Genomic DNA, 15,016 nt, shown 5'->3' on the forward strand with positions numbered 1-15,016 from the left:
TGCATATCAACCAGAATTTCAATGGGCTGAAATTGTGCTTTGGGGGCAGACCTTAACAGAATAACAGAGTTGGAAGGGGCCTTGGAGGTCATCTAGTCCAAACCCCAGCTCAGGGCAAGAAACCCTATACCATTTCAGACAAGTGGTTGTCCAGTCTCTTCTTAAACACTTCCAGTGTTGGAATTCCTATTAGCGCAGCCAGCCTGCTTTTGATTTGCAGCTCCAGCAGGGAAGCTCTTTGCTTCCCAAACCCTTGGCACCGTGTGCAGAAACGGAGAAACGCTGGCACCCCTTCCTTACAAGGAAAAGCAAGAAAATCTTGCAGGAGGGAGGGAGGGAGGGAGGGAGGGGGAGAGAGAGAGAGAGAGAGAGAGAGAGAGAGAGAGAGAGAGAGAGAGAGAGAGAGAGAGAGAGAGAGAGAGAGAGACGGAGGGGAAAATGTTAGCTAGAGAACAGCCAAAGCAGCAGAAGTCATAATATGATGAATGAGGGGAGACGTAAACGGCGTGACACACCAAGCTAAACGCTATGGCTTCATAATCACTGAACCATCTGTGGGCTGTTTGTTTTCTCCTTCCTGTCCCTGCCTTTGAGGATGACTTGGTGCACCCAAAACAAGTCATGATCAACAGACCAGGGTTTATGGCTTTTGAAGAAGCCAGGTTTGCGTAGGTGGTCCTCCCGGAGATTTTGGCCAGGAGGACTTTCCTGAATTCTTCTAACTCAAGGGTGAGAAATTGGTAATCATCTCTTCTAGAGATTATATATCTCCTGTTAGCATAAATCATGGGTTGTGTCAGGTGGGGTGGGGACAATGGGAACTGGAGTCCCAGAATATCTGAAAAGCGAGAAGATCCCTAGCATTTGAAGGGAAGAAATTGAGTTTCCAGGATTCGGAGACACCGGCGACTTCAAATTAATGCTTTCTGAAGGTGGAGGGTATATTCCAGCAGTGAGTTGTGGCTTCTCCCCAGAGGCTGGCATGGACATCGCGGTACTGATGGAACCGCTTAAATTAGATCCGGGCTGAGGTGTGGACGCTTAAAAGAAGATGTTTAGTGCTCATTACGGGACACACAAAAACTACACAAGGGCCTCTTTTCATTTTGACTCCAAGGAAAAGGCATAAAATAAGTCTCTTTCATGCCTGCCCCATCAATCCTCCATTCTACGCAGAGCTCAACAATAGCATTGTTGTTACTAAAACAGTGGGGGTGTGGTGGAAGCGGTACAGCTGGGAACGTGGCGGTTGCAAAGCTGGGTAAGGAGGCGTTTTTTGGGGGGAGCAGCACACAGCAGCTTTCACGGTGTCCTCGTGAGAACTTTGACATTTCTCACTCCGCCGTGTCTCAAGACGGAACGTACAAACTCTCGTTTTCCTTCTCGCTTGCACCGAGGACTCCAGAAGCAGATCCATCTGCCATTCCTTTTAAAGAAAGGGTCCCCAACCCCTCATCTGGGGCCCGGCACTGGTCCATGTCATGCCAGAAACCGGTCCAGACAGACAAGGGAAGCCCCATCCGCGGGATGTAGGCGGCACGTGAAACCACCACACCTCTCTCCACGGAACCGGTCCCTGGTGCCCCAAAGGTTGGGGGCTGCTGTTCTGAAGGACACTAAACACATATTAGGGAGTGTCCACTGGAGATAGGAAGGAAGCTGTGAAGAAATGGTGTCTGTGATTAAAAAAAGAAAAGAAAAGACTCAGAAATATTTCTCACCAATATTAGACTCAAGGGCAGGTTGAATTGGAACCGAGCAGAAACAAGGGACAAGCTTGAGGGCATCTTAAAACATGAACATCGATCTCCCAGGCTGGGTTTATTTCTCAGGTCAAATCAAGGACCAGAAAAAGTTGAGGTTTCCAGGAATTGTGGCCACTTCAGGTATTATTATTTTTTTGACAAGGTGGGATCTTTTCCCAAGTAAAAGGAAAATTTCTCCTTAGTCCTAGGTTGCTTCTCTCTTTGGAAACTAACCAAAGAGAGAAGCAACCTGGAATTAAGGAGAAACTTCCTGACAGTTAGAACAATTAACCAGTGGGACAACCTGCCTCCAGAAGATGTGGATGCTCCAACTCTGGAAGTTTTTAAGAAGAGACTGGACAGCCATTTGTCTGAAATGGTATAGGGTTTCCTGCTAGAGCAGGGGACTGGACTAGATGACCTCCAAGGTCCCTTCCAATTCTGTTACTCTGTTAGAAGGCGCTTTTATGTGTCTCTAGGGCTTAAGGAAACTCTTTGCCTATCAGAATCCCTCAAATGCTCAAAAGATTAAAAGCAGAGATTTGAAGCTGTGTGTCCCTGCACCCTCAAATTCTGGAGCCACTGAAGGGATGCTGTAAAGTTAATTACTGAAAGCCAGCCTAACCCCAAACTAGATGACCTCCAAGGTCCCTTCCAAAATTTTATTAATTTATTATTATTGTTATTATTATTATTATTAATAATAATAATAAATAATAATAATAATAATAATAATAATAATAATAATAATAATAATAATAATAATAATAATAATAATAATAATAATAATAATCATTATCATCATCATCATCGCACAGTCAGCCATTTGGATTTGGCATTTTTGTCTACTTATCAAGTCTTTACCAAGGACCTGGGATAGGCAGATGTGGATGTTTGATGGTGTTACTATTATTATTGTATTATGGAATGTCAAAGAAGGCCATACAGTATAAGTTTCTTTGCAAGGAGATGAACATGTCCCATTCCAAGTGGATTTTGCAGGAGTATCAAAATTGCTCAATTTTAAAGAGAGGTCCCGAGGTCTCGTTCAGCTATTTCTGTGTTAGATGAACAGATACCCAGGAACGACACTTCCAGTTCTTTCTGAGCGGTTTCTTTTATCCTTGCCAACAGAAAGAGTCTTGCCGTACTAAAAGACAAGTTGGGACCTTTCATCTCCACAAGGAGATCCTGGATAATCCGTCGCCAAGGAACAATCTAGGCTTCATCTTTTTCACAAAATAGCCGTTTGCTTTCAGTAGGAATCCTTGCTTTTTCTGGCCGTTTCTCCCTAGGCTATCGGGAAGGATATCTGTGGAAAAGAGGACGCGACAACGGGCAGTTTCTAAGCAGAAAGTTTGTCCTTTCAGAACGAGAAGGAGCCTTGAAGTATTACAACAGAAATGACGTAAGAGGGATGGAAGTGGTTGAGGGTGGAGTTGGCCCTCTTTGGAAAAATGGGCCTTGCAAGGAAAATTTAGGAGAATCTGCCCAGTCTCTCAGTTGTAGATTTTCATTAATTACATGGTACACACTATATTCTGGGAGGACATGAGAATAAGGCTCTGCTTCTAAGTTCTTACAAGGCCCTGGACTAACTTCGGAGTGAGTTAGTTAGTGGATCAGGGGTTTGTCTCTTGAGGGAACGCCCACAAAAAGATCAACAGATCCTACCAGCTAACTCCAAGGAGGCTAAATTTAGTCCAGAAGAAAACCAACCACACAGAGCGTCAATCGCTCGAACCACCCCCACTCCCTAAAATTGGGTTACTATATCCCAGATCAATTTTGGCACTCCATGCTTCCTTCCCAAGTTGCACACTCCGTGGGAGAGGACAGCCGTTTCAGACAGGAGGAGAATATTAGTTTTCTGTCAGGATTGTATTTCTGGGAGACTGGCGTTCCCACCATGTTGGGTTAGGCTGAAGGAGGTTGGGTTAATGGTAAGCCTTGTTTGTGGCGGGAACTCAATTGTTATGGTACTACGTGGTGTGAACCAGGTCATCATTCATCTTCTAAAACTTGGTGGATTTTGTGGGACTCAGCCCATCGTATACATGCAAACACTGTCTTTTGCTGTACCGTATTAAATCGGCTTTATGATTAGCACGCCAAGTGAATTGAGCCAAAAGGTGACCTATGGTCAATGTCTAATACAGATGAAGGAATGGCCAGGTCCTCCTTTGAATGAAAGAACTTTGCTGGACCCTGAGTGAAAGAGAAGTTGTTCAAAGGATCCACCAAAGCAGAGTTTATCAAATTTGGCAGCTTTAAGATGTGTAGACTTCAGTTCCTAGCATGCTGGCTGAGGAATTCTGGGAGTTGAGGTCTACCCATTTTAGAGTTCAAAAAACACCACACTGGAACATCTCCGCCAGAAGGCCATCTATAAGGAAAGGTCTGCTTCAGTGTTTCTCAAACTCGGTAACTAGATATGTGGACTTCAACTCCCAGAATTCCCCAGCTAGCATCATGGCTGGTGCTGTCCAAGGTCCTGATAGCTCCTAACATTTAAAAAAAGGACAACTGCTGGGTCATCTCTTAATAGATACGACTCAACTCCTTCCCTTGGTTGGCAAAGAAACTAGGATTGTGACTTCATGGTTGCTTCTGGACCATCTGGAGATCTGGAGCCACAACTCAAGAGCAAACAGGTGTTTATGCATGTTTGGAATCAAAAAAGCATTATGTCTGAGGAAGAGAGAATTCATAATGCTCCAACTGAAATTTCTTTTTAAACGATCCTTTTCTTGGAAAGTTTAAAAGACATTGCTGAGGTCAATTGCAATTAAAAACAGAAGCAGCTTAATCTGTCTGGGAGATCTGTCCACCGATCTCCCATATTTCTTCTGGGTTTTACTGAATGTGTGGTGGGATTCTGGGAGTTGAAGTCCACAGGTCTTAAAGCTGCCAAGGTTGGAGGCTTCAGTTTTAAATCCCGACCTTATGTTAATTCCTGATGGATCACAAAATTAGTTTGCCCAATTTCGTCTGGGGTGGGTACCTGTGTGCCAGGTTATGTCACAGATATAGTAAAGCCCTCAAACCTTGCAGTTGCGGGTTATGTGTTGTTTGTGGTTTTCCTCGTCAGGCCAAAGAACCCAAAGCGATTATGAAAATTGAGCATCTCAACGCCACTTTCCAGCCCGAGAAAATCGGAAACCCTCACGGGCTGCAGATCACCTACCTGAAAGACAACAGCACAAGGAACATCTTTGTCTACCATGAAGATGGCAAGGTGGGGGCCCTGAAGTAAGGAAGGAAGCAGCTTCCAGAGTTGGTTTGCGTGCTGCCGAAAAGAGCAGCAGGGGTGTGTGTGCATGCGTGTCTTTGTGCATCCCTTCCGACTTGTGGTGACACCAGGGGTGACTCCAGATAATGGCCAAGAAGACAATTGTCCACCCAGTGTTGTCCTTCACTTTGCCTTCTGATCTATCTGTCTATATCATCTATCATCTCTCTGTCTGTATTTATATCTCTATATATCATTTGTCTGTCTGTCTGTCTATTTATATCATCTATCTATCATGTATCTTCCAGTATCTCTCTCTGTCAATCATCTATTTGTTTATTATCTATCTATCTATCTATCTATCTATCTATCTATCTATCTATCTATATATCTATCTATCATCCATCCATCCATCCATCCATCCATCCATCTATCCAATTTATTGGCTACCTATCTTATCACAGGGTAAGATGCTTCCCCTTCCTGAAACTCTTGAAATTAATTTGAAACACACTATTATTTCTACCATATCTTTTTTTTAAAAAAAACAACACAGCATGAGATGGCTGGCAGAAACCCTGCAGTTAGAGAGTGGATGAAAATTAGAGATTAGAAAAATCTAGATCTAAAACCAGCAACAATTCTTTGGTGACCAGTGGCTGCGATTTGTAAATTGAGCTGCCCAAACTTGGTGAGAAGATGAGCAGCTACAGACATGTTTTAGGTAAATAAAAAATAAACCCCGTTTAACAAAGGGAATGCAGACAAATGGCCACTGAATGAATGAAACGAACCTGTACGGAATCATATTGAAAGTAGAGGCTCTGATGCAGCATGGGGAAATTAGATCTAGTAATCTGCATTTATGGGATGTGGTGGCTCAGTGGGTTAGGACGCTGAGCTTGTCGATCAGAAGGTCGGCAGTTTGGTGGGTCGAATCCCGAGTGCCGCGTAGCAGAGTGAGCGCCTGTTACTCGTCCCAGCTTCTGCCAACCTAGCAGTTCGAAAGCACGTAAAAATGCAAGTAGAAAAATAGGGACCACTACGGTGGGAAGGTAACAGCGTTCCATGCGCCTTTGGCGTCTGGTCCTGCTGGCCACATCACCACGGAGACGTCCTCGGACAAGCGCTGGCTCTTCGGCTTTGAAATGGAGATGAGCACCGGCCCCTAGAGTCGGAAACGACTAGCACGCATGTGCGGGGGAACCTTTACCTTTACCTTATAATCTGCATTTAGTAATCTGCATCTAGTAATCTGCATTTAAAAGCCCATCCCAAACAGCTCCAGAGAGAAATGCCTCTGAAGTGTGCATTTTTACACATTTATTTACACAACTATCTTTCTTGCTCTTTAGGAAATGGTGGACTGGTTCAACGCCATCCGCGCAGCCCGATTCCATTACTTGCAAGTGGCGTTCCCTGGAGCCAGCGACACTGATGTGAGCTCAGCATTCATCCTTTCTTCTTGCTCTTCTCTGGAATTGTTGATACCAGTGTTTCTCGAACTTGGCAACTTCCAGTTAGGTGGGCTTCCAAATCCCAGAATTCCCAAGAAAGGCCAGGCCAATGCTGCTGAGAATTCTGGGAGTTGAAGTAACCACACATTTCAAAGTTCCTAAGACTGAGAAATACTGACCGAAATAGGCACTCAACAATCAAGTTTTCCTTCTTTTATCCTCTTGCTGCAAAAATTGATGGATTTGGGGTGGGGTGGGGTGGGGCTTATGTGATTCTCTTCTCACTGCTGCTTCATTTCTGCATGGATGCTAGTGTTTCTATGTTCTGATCTCCTTTCTCTTCTATCATTTGAATGTTCTAGCTGGTGCCAAAGCTTTCGAGGAATTATCTGAAGGAAGGTTACATGGAGAAAACTGGGCCAAAAGTAAGCCAAATCTAACCTTTCGGTCAAATGCAATTTTACAATTTAGGATTCCCGCTGTTGGCCAGGAAAACAAAAGCGACGTATAAATCCTGATCTTCTTTAGTATGCTGTGCATGAATCGTGATGGTCTGGATTACATTTGAGAGGGTTTTTTTTTAAATGGCCTTCGTCTGAATGTTTCGGCCAGTTCTGCTCCGCAAGCATGTTGAGTGGCGAGCTATAAAGAGATGGTTGAAATGTCTCCATTGTGCTTGTACGCTTTGGCTAGGAGACCCTGAAAATCTACTGAAAGTCTTAAAAAAGGTATCTGATCATGTTCAAAGGGAATTTAATTAGCGACTTTAGCTCGCACTAGAGAGCTCATATTTCAGATATATCGTGAACCCCCCAAAAATAGGATGTTTGTGGATCTTTCTCTTGAAATGGAGGCTGTCGACTTAAATGACCAAGTGATTTCGATGCAACAGACAGCTGAATGTCTTCTAATAGACCATCCCATAATAGCAGAGTGAAAAATGCTACCTATTTGGGAATTGGGCTGGCTAAAAACGTCTTTGGATGGGAGAGGAGACCGTCTCACGCTCGCCACTCTTGACCAAGATTGCAAGTATAAATATTGTGCTTTCCAAATTCAGAATGGAGATATAACAGGCCTGGGGGAGGGCTGGTGTGCCTGCATTTTTTATTATAAGCTATTGTCTTCTTCCCAAAAACTATGGATCATTTTTTTATGGTTTTCCTCCCTTCTTTTGATCCTTACAACCACTTTGGCAGGGTTGATTAAGCAGAAAAATTGGGATTTTAAACCTGGATTCCTCCAGTTCCAGATGAATATTTCATCTGTGTTCGGTGCTCTTCGATCAGCTTCTGGAAGAGAAAGCAAACTTTATAGTTTATTATATTTAGTCCCTTTTCTATGCATTGCAGTTTTTCTCTCTCCTAATTAAAGTGAACCAAGGAATTAATTACTTTCTTGTTACTGTGAGCCAAGGAGAGTGTTAATCAAGCCCTCTGTCTGTGTGTTTAACCAATTCATTAAATACAAATTTAAATAAGCCTAAGGTTTGCATCAGGTTTTAACTGGGGCTGTCTTTTAAAAGAAAAAAAAGAGGTTTCTATGGATTGGCATTGTCGCGGCTAATAATTTAATCCAATCAGCACAATCTAAATTATGTGTTGGTCTTGCAAGACGGTTCGTCCCCTCCGCCCTTTCTTGGTGTCCCAAGGGAAATTAAAATATCAGAGTGTGGCAGAGACTCCAAAGGAAGGCAGGTGTTTAGGCTTATATTTCAATATTCAACATTTCTGCTTCTTTCAAAATAGGAAAACACATGAAAACCATTTTCCCAGCTGTCAGGATTGATGCAAGCGTGACCCACACACTTCCAGAACTTTGCCATAGGGACTACTAGAAACTTGTAAATTTTTTTTTTAAAAAAGATATACATGTGGCTGTGTTTAGGAATCTGGAGTCTGTGGCCAGCATTGCATTCTGCTTTTTTTTTTAAGTAGATAAACTGGAAGAATAATTATTACTGCCTGGTTATCGTAGCTGGAATTTGAACCTGTAATCTGTATCGTTGTAGCTCTGCGTATTGCCTGACTACACGGACACAAATAAGCCATAGTTGTAGGCTTTTTATAACCTGGGAACCCAGCCAATTTTGACTTCTTTAATAAACTCTTATTTTGGCAAACTATGGCTCCACAAGTCGTGAGCTTAACCCTTCGCCTCCTCTTTACACGGCCCGAAGAATTTTCAAATAAGCAATATAAGTGCTGATTTTTTTTTCTTTTTTCTTTTTTTAAAAAAATAATTTAGTTAGTTCCCACATGTGCAATTCACAAGACAATCTTTAACGTTAAAAATGAATGTTAAAAAATTAAAAGCATAAATTAAGAAGCAAAATAAAAATAAAAATATCTCCCTTGTATTTTATATAAACTCATCGTTGGTTTGTTGATAAAAGTTTTCTATTCCATTTGTTCCCTTTTAGCAAACAGAAGGGTTCAAAAAACGCTGGTTTACCATGGACGACAGAAGATTAATGTATTTTAAGGATCCTTTGGTAAGTAATAATAATATAAATAATATCTTTTCCTCCACCTTCCTCCTCCTCCTCCTTCCCCTCCTCCCCTCCTCCTTCCTCTTTCTCCTCCTCCTCCTTTCTCGTCCTTCCCCTCCTCCTTCCTCTTCTTCCTTCTTTCTTGTCCTTGTACTCCCCCTCCTTCCTCCTCTCCCTCTCCCTTCCTCTTCCTCCTCCCCCTCCTCCCCCACCCTTACAGAGACAGATACACAACTCATCTAACCCTTTGCAAGATCCACTGAAATCATTTGGCTTTCCAGACTCTACTGGATGATCTCTAGTAGAAGGCCCACAATAGCCAGGAGACCTCTTGATGTTAGGAAATCCCTCCTCCTCTTTCTATTTCTATTTCGCGGTGGCTCAGTGGGTTAGGACGCTGAGCTTGTCGATCAGAAGGTCGGCAGTTTGGCGGGTCGAATCCCGAGTGCCGCGTAGCAGAGTGAGCGCCTGTTACTCGTCCCAGCTTCTGCCAACCTAGCAGTTCGAAAGCACCTAAAAATGCAAGTAGAAAAACAGGGACCACTACGGTGGGAAGGTAACAGCGTTCCGTGCGCCTTTGGCGTCCAGTCATGCTGGCCACATGACCACAGAGACGTCCTCGGACAAGCGCTGGCTGTTCGGCTTTGAAACGGAGATGAGCACCGGCCCCCTAGAGTCAGAAATGACTAGCACACGTGTGTGGGGGAACCTTTACCTTTACCTTTTATTTCACTTGAGTCTACTCCCTAGAAATCCCAACTTCCAGGGCCCCGGTCTTGCTCTGTTAGAGAACAGGTCCGCAGTCTACTCTACGTGACAATTCTTCAAAGACACCAGCAGCCTTCAGTGATGTCTCCGAGAAGTGAGCCCTCCCAACTTGTTTTGAGTCTTTCCTCATTGGGCTTGGTTTCCATTCACCCCACCATCTTGGTGGTCTTCTCCACTTTCTCAACCCCCTGCTCAGACTGCAGTTCCTAGGGCCAGGCATCATATTCCTAGCAGGCTCTGAGCAAGGCAGAGAAGAGAGGGGCAATTCGTTTTGTAATTCCTTCCATGATAGCATCTGCCTTTTTAACAGCTGCCTGACATTCTTGGCTCTTGTTCCAACGTCTGACGCACCAGAAGGCTCAGATCCTTTTCACTGGTCCTCTTGCCAAAACAGATCTGCCCCATCTTGCATTTGGGTCTTCCCCCCCCCCCACCTCTGTCTGGATGCAGGACTCTCTGTTTGCGGTCAGTTTCACCCTGTTGGCTTCAAACTTCTCTAGATGTTTATTTTTTTCTCTCCCTCTTTTTCTTCTAAAACAATTCTTCTGCTCTCTCCGTTCTAGTTTGAAGAGAGACAGAGAAAGAGAGAGAGAGAATGCGAGAGCTTCTTTCTTTAGGTCAGCCTTTTTCATATTTTTTTTAAAACTCTGGCAGAAACCCTGAAATAACACTCAGGTTACAGGCAGCCCTTGCATAGAAATCTTGCCGTCTACAGCTAGCATTGCACGATCCACCATCCCCACTGTTTAGCTATTGTAGTTTGCTTGTTTGCACATGTATATTTCCCTATATATTTTTATACTTACGTTGTTGTATCATTTTAATATTGGGAGGTGAATGAATGAATGAACCTTTATGAATGAACCTTTATTGTCAAAGTACAACCATGTATACATTGAGATTAGCTGAGCCTCCCTTTGTGCTCCCACCCCAACTCAGAGTTACCCTGTGAAAAGATGGGCATCCATTAGTTATAGATAGATGATAGATAGATAGATAGATAGATAGATAGATAGATAGATAGATAGATAGATAGATAGATATAGATAGATAGATATAGACAGTCAGAGACATTGATATATAGGTAGATACATACATACATACATACATACATATATATATATATATATATATATAGAGAGAGAGAGAGAGAGAAAGAGAGAGACAGATAGATAAGATAGACAGACAGACAGATGGACAAAGGGAGACAGAGATAGTGACATGATAGAGACAGATATAGAGATAGACAGACAGACAGACAGACAGACAGACAGACAGACAGACAGACAGACAGACACACACACACACACACACACACACACACACACATATATATATATATATATATATATATATATATATATATATATATATATATATATATATAGAGAGAGAGAGAGAGAGAGAGAGAGAGAGAGAGAGAGAGAGAGAGAGAGACTCCTGCGAGTCCCTTGGACCGCAAGGCGATCAAACCGGTCAGTCCTAGAGGAGATCAATCCTGACTGCTCTTTAGAAGGCCAGATCCTGAAGCTAAAACTCAAGTACTTTGGCCACCTAATGAGAAGGAAGGACTCACTGGAGAAGAGCCTAATGCTGGGAAAGATCGAGGGCAATAGAAGAAGGGGACGACAGAGAATGAGGTGGCTGGATGGAGTCACTGAAGCAGTAGGCGTGAGCTTAAATGGACTCCAGAAGATGGTAGAGGACAGGAAGGCCTGGAGGAATGTTGTCCATAGGGTCGCGATGGGTCGGACACGACTTCGCAGCTAACAACAACAAAAGAGAGAGAGAGAGAGAGAGAGAGAGAGAGAGAGAGAGAGATACAGATATATAGAGACATAGACAGACAGACAAGATAGAGAGAGAGAGAGAGAGAGAGAGAGAGAGAGAGAGAGAGACCGACAGACATATAGATTTATTGTGACTTTTCATGGAGCACCAGTTGAGAAAAACTGCTCCAGGGAAGAATTGTTGGTTTGGGCTTCAGATCTTGTCTCTGTTGCTAATTTCCAGAGCGACACAGAAGGAAAAACACAAGTTTAATCCATCCAATCCTTTGAAAACACAGAGCCTTCTGCTTTGTCCTCCATTCAGGATGCTTTTGCCCGGGGAGAGGTTTTTATTGGGAGCAAAGAGAACAGCTACAAGGTCCTGGAAGGGCTCCCACAGTCCACCCAGGGGAACCACTGGCAGTACGGCATCACCATCATCACCCCTGACCGGAAGTTTCTCTTTGCCTGCGAGACCAAAAGCGATCAGCTGGAGTGGATCTCCGCTTTTCAGAAACTGATGAATAGGCCGATGCTGCCGCAGGAATATGCAGGTGAGGCTCCAGTGTTTGGTCCCTGTCATCAGCCATCGCTCGTACAATGTTGACAAAGACTGAATCAAAACTGGAATTGGTGGACACAGCGGCAAAGGAAGAAGGCTTTATCCAAGATAACAGGTTGACGAGGTCTTAATCAGTATTGTAATTTGGTAGACACATTGAATTTTGATTACGTTGGGTGAGAAACGGTCCTAAGTCACTTTTGTTCAGTGCTGTTGTCACTTTGGGTGGTCCCTAAACGAACTGTTGTAAGTCGAGGACTATCTGTATTGGGTAAAGAGGCCGCAACGTCTTTGATGATCTAATTTCTCTTTCTTTTTTTCTTTCCTTGCCAGTGGAAGCCCATTTCAAGCATAAACCCTAGTGACGGTCTGAAGCAAGATTGGTTTACAACACAAAAGGACACCGGTTTTGTTCTGTTTTCTTTTTTTTTTTTGCAAGGCTAGCAATGACCAAAATAACAATAACAATAATACTGATATAATTAGTGAATCATTTTAGACCACGGGATGGGAGGTGCAATTAAAATGCTTGAGCCGCGGATCATGGTGCTGTCCATCCAAAGGAAATGGAAAGCTACAGGCAGCTGCAGCCCTGCACTTTCCCGAGAATGTCATTCTTCGAAAACCTGCGGGTGGATAACCTGGTTACACTAGTTAAGAGAATTATGCCTGACGTTTTGGAAGAATCCTGACGCAGCGTCCTTCTTTTCCTTTCTTCTGTTTGGGTCTCGGCTGAGCTATTATGGTGACGTATAAAACACGTTCCTAGCGGGTCTGTGTCTTCTTCAGTGGCCAAGAAAGCAGGTTCAGAGATGGTAGCAGAACCTAGAAAACATTTACGGAAGGTATCATTCACGATGCTCAAACTCTGGTCTGGGAGTAGACAGGCAGGCAGGAGGAGGAAGGGAAAGAGAGAAGCCAGAAAGAGGTTGTACATGATGAAATTGGGACAATGGACCACCATCGTCTTGCTGTCGGATTTCTTGTGGCATCATCTAATACATCTGTTCTGCTGGCCCAGCCTTAAAAGAATAACAGAGTTGGGAGGGACCTTGGGGGTCTTCTAGTCCACTCCTTGGTCAAGAAGGAGACCTTATACTATTTCAGATAAACGGCTGTCCAATCTCTTCTTGAAGCTTCTGGTATTGCAGTACTCACAACTTTTGAAGGCAAGCCGTTCCACTGATTAATTATTTGACGTGTTCTCCAAGAGTGTTGCTAACTACAAAATCAGGGAACGATGACCCCCAGTATTTCTTGAAGACGTCCGATGCGGAGAGGCTGAGTTTAGCCATTTCTTCAGATGGTTTTGCTTCATGTCACTTTGTGATGCTTGAAGAACGGACCCTTATTGACATTTGGGCTGGGAGGGACAGCTAAAAAGGGAAGGGAAAAATACTGTGTGACACAGTAAGAAGCTGAAAAACTTGATTTATCCAACTCTATGCCGGAGCATCCATGTTACTGTCCCAAAAGTCAAGATGATGGCTGTGGTTGAACATCATGAGCATTATCCTCACTCAGAAGAATTTGTGACAGTGTCACCCAATCGCCATGACAAAGCTGTCCTGGATGATGAACCAGGAGAAGTTTTTGCAATTGTCCCTTGAGGTAGCCCACGAGTGGACTTCTGCAAAGCAACGATTAAATGCACATGAAGCACTAAGCTGTGGCTTGCTTCATCTTGGTTTAATGACTTAGCCATCTTTCAGTTCGCATCGTGCGCTAAGCCTAGCACAACCCAAACCCAATTCACTGTGAAGTTGGATGGATGAGCTGAATGAAGCGTTTTCACTGGCGAAAACTTCTTTGGATGCCAGAAGTGACTTTTCCAAGAAGACACCATGCTAAAAACAACAACCCAGGGGTGGGCAATTAATTTTCCCAAGAGGGTCACATGAAAAACTGGGACTGTTCTGGAGGGTCAAACCAATTGGGCTGCAAAGTTGTGTAGATAATTTTTTTTTAAAAAAAGCAGTCGCCTTCCAAATAAAAGCAAAGCGGCTGTGTTGCGTGCACGGTGTACACTCATTTACATGTAATTCCTAATTTTGGACTGACCTCACGTGGGCTGGAACAGCGACAGCCAAAAGGCCAGGGGGCCATAAAATACCCAGGTCTGCTCAACCTCCAACAAGGCATCCATAAAAGTGTTCAGTAAAACAGCTCAACAACTAACCCCAGCACAAGCAGACATGAGTTAGAAAGCAAACCATAGTTTGATTCAAAGTGTTGTTAGCTTCGGCAGACAAGTAATTTTTCCCCTTTACATTTTTGGCAAGCGGGACCTACTTAGGAATTTGCCGCACGAGGACCTTCACCGACTTAATATCGGATTTTATTTTCCTTCTATTTTCATCGTGCTTAGCCACCCGGCACCCCTTCTCTGAAGCCAGATTCCCTGTTTGTAGCCATACTTTATATTATTGTATATTTATACTGACTGACTCAGCAAGGAATTCATCCTTGGGCTGAAATCTACTTGTTTCTCGTCTTCTCTCTTGTGGATGTAAGATTATATTAATTCTTGCTCCTTCACGGACTCAGCTGTGACCTTCACAACCTTTTTAAAGTCTGGTACAAAAAAATTCTTCCGGAGAGTCCAGAACTAGTTTGTTTGTTTGCATCTTAAGTCTTGATTTAAACCTGTTAATTCCTCTGTCCCAATGTTTCTGTAAGACCACGTCTCTCTGTCTTGTGTGTACATTTGTTACGTTTGATGGTTAAAAGACAGTTGTGGTACTAACTATCATCCACACCAATAAATTATTATCCTGTTGGCTTGATCAAGGCGTGTCTGATTAAATTGAGGGTTAAAAAAAAGAAAATGTAGTGTTTCTCTGGTTTTTCCCATTGTGCAATATTTAAAGCATTAAAACAAAAAGTTAAAATGAGGAAGAGCATCTTTAGAAGCTCTAAGCTTTATTTTTAGAATGGAAAATTCTCTGCTTCCAAGAACGTAGGAGGCAGCGAAAAATTGCTTCTCAAAAGA

At 43.3% G+C, this 15,016-nt stretch overlaps 1 protein-coding gene across 1 annotated transcript; it reads left to right on the forward strand.

Moving 5' to 3' along the window:
* Window positions 1–1,795: 1,795 nt before the first annotated feature.
* LOC308673906 (arf-GAP with dual PH domain-containing protein 1-like) lies at window positions 1,796–14,803 on the forward strand (the record flags this gene model as incomplete). Its single annotated transcript, XM_081337952.1, has 8 exons — window positions 1,796–1,886; window positions 3,041–3,153; window positions 4,837–4,983; window positions 6,333–6,416; window positions 6,797–6,859; window positions 8,857–8,928; window positions 11,788–12,016; window positions 12,358–14,803. The coding sequence occupies 8 exons, from the start codon at window positions 1,796–1,798 to the stop codon at window positions 12,384–12,386; spliced, it is 828 nt and encodes a 275-aa protein (XP_081194078.1). The 3' UTR covers window positions 12,387–14,803.
* Between the last annotated feature and the right edge of the window lie 213 nt (window positions 14,804–15,016).

The sequence above is a fragment of the Vipera berus genome (assembly GCF_964194415.1).
Source record: "Vipera berus genome assembly, chromosome: 13".
NCBI classification, from domain to species: domain Eukaryota; kingdom Metazoa; phylum Chordata; class Lepidosauria; order Squamata; family Viperidae; genus Vipera; species Vipera berus.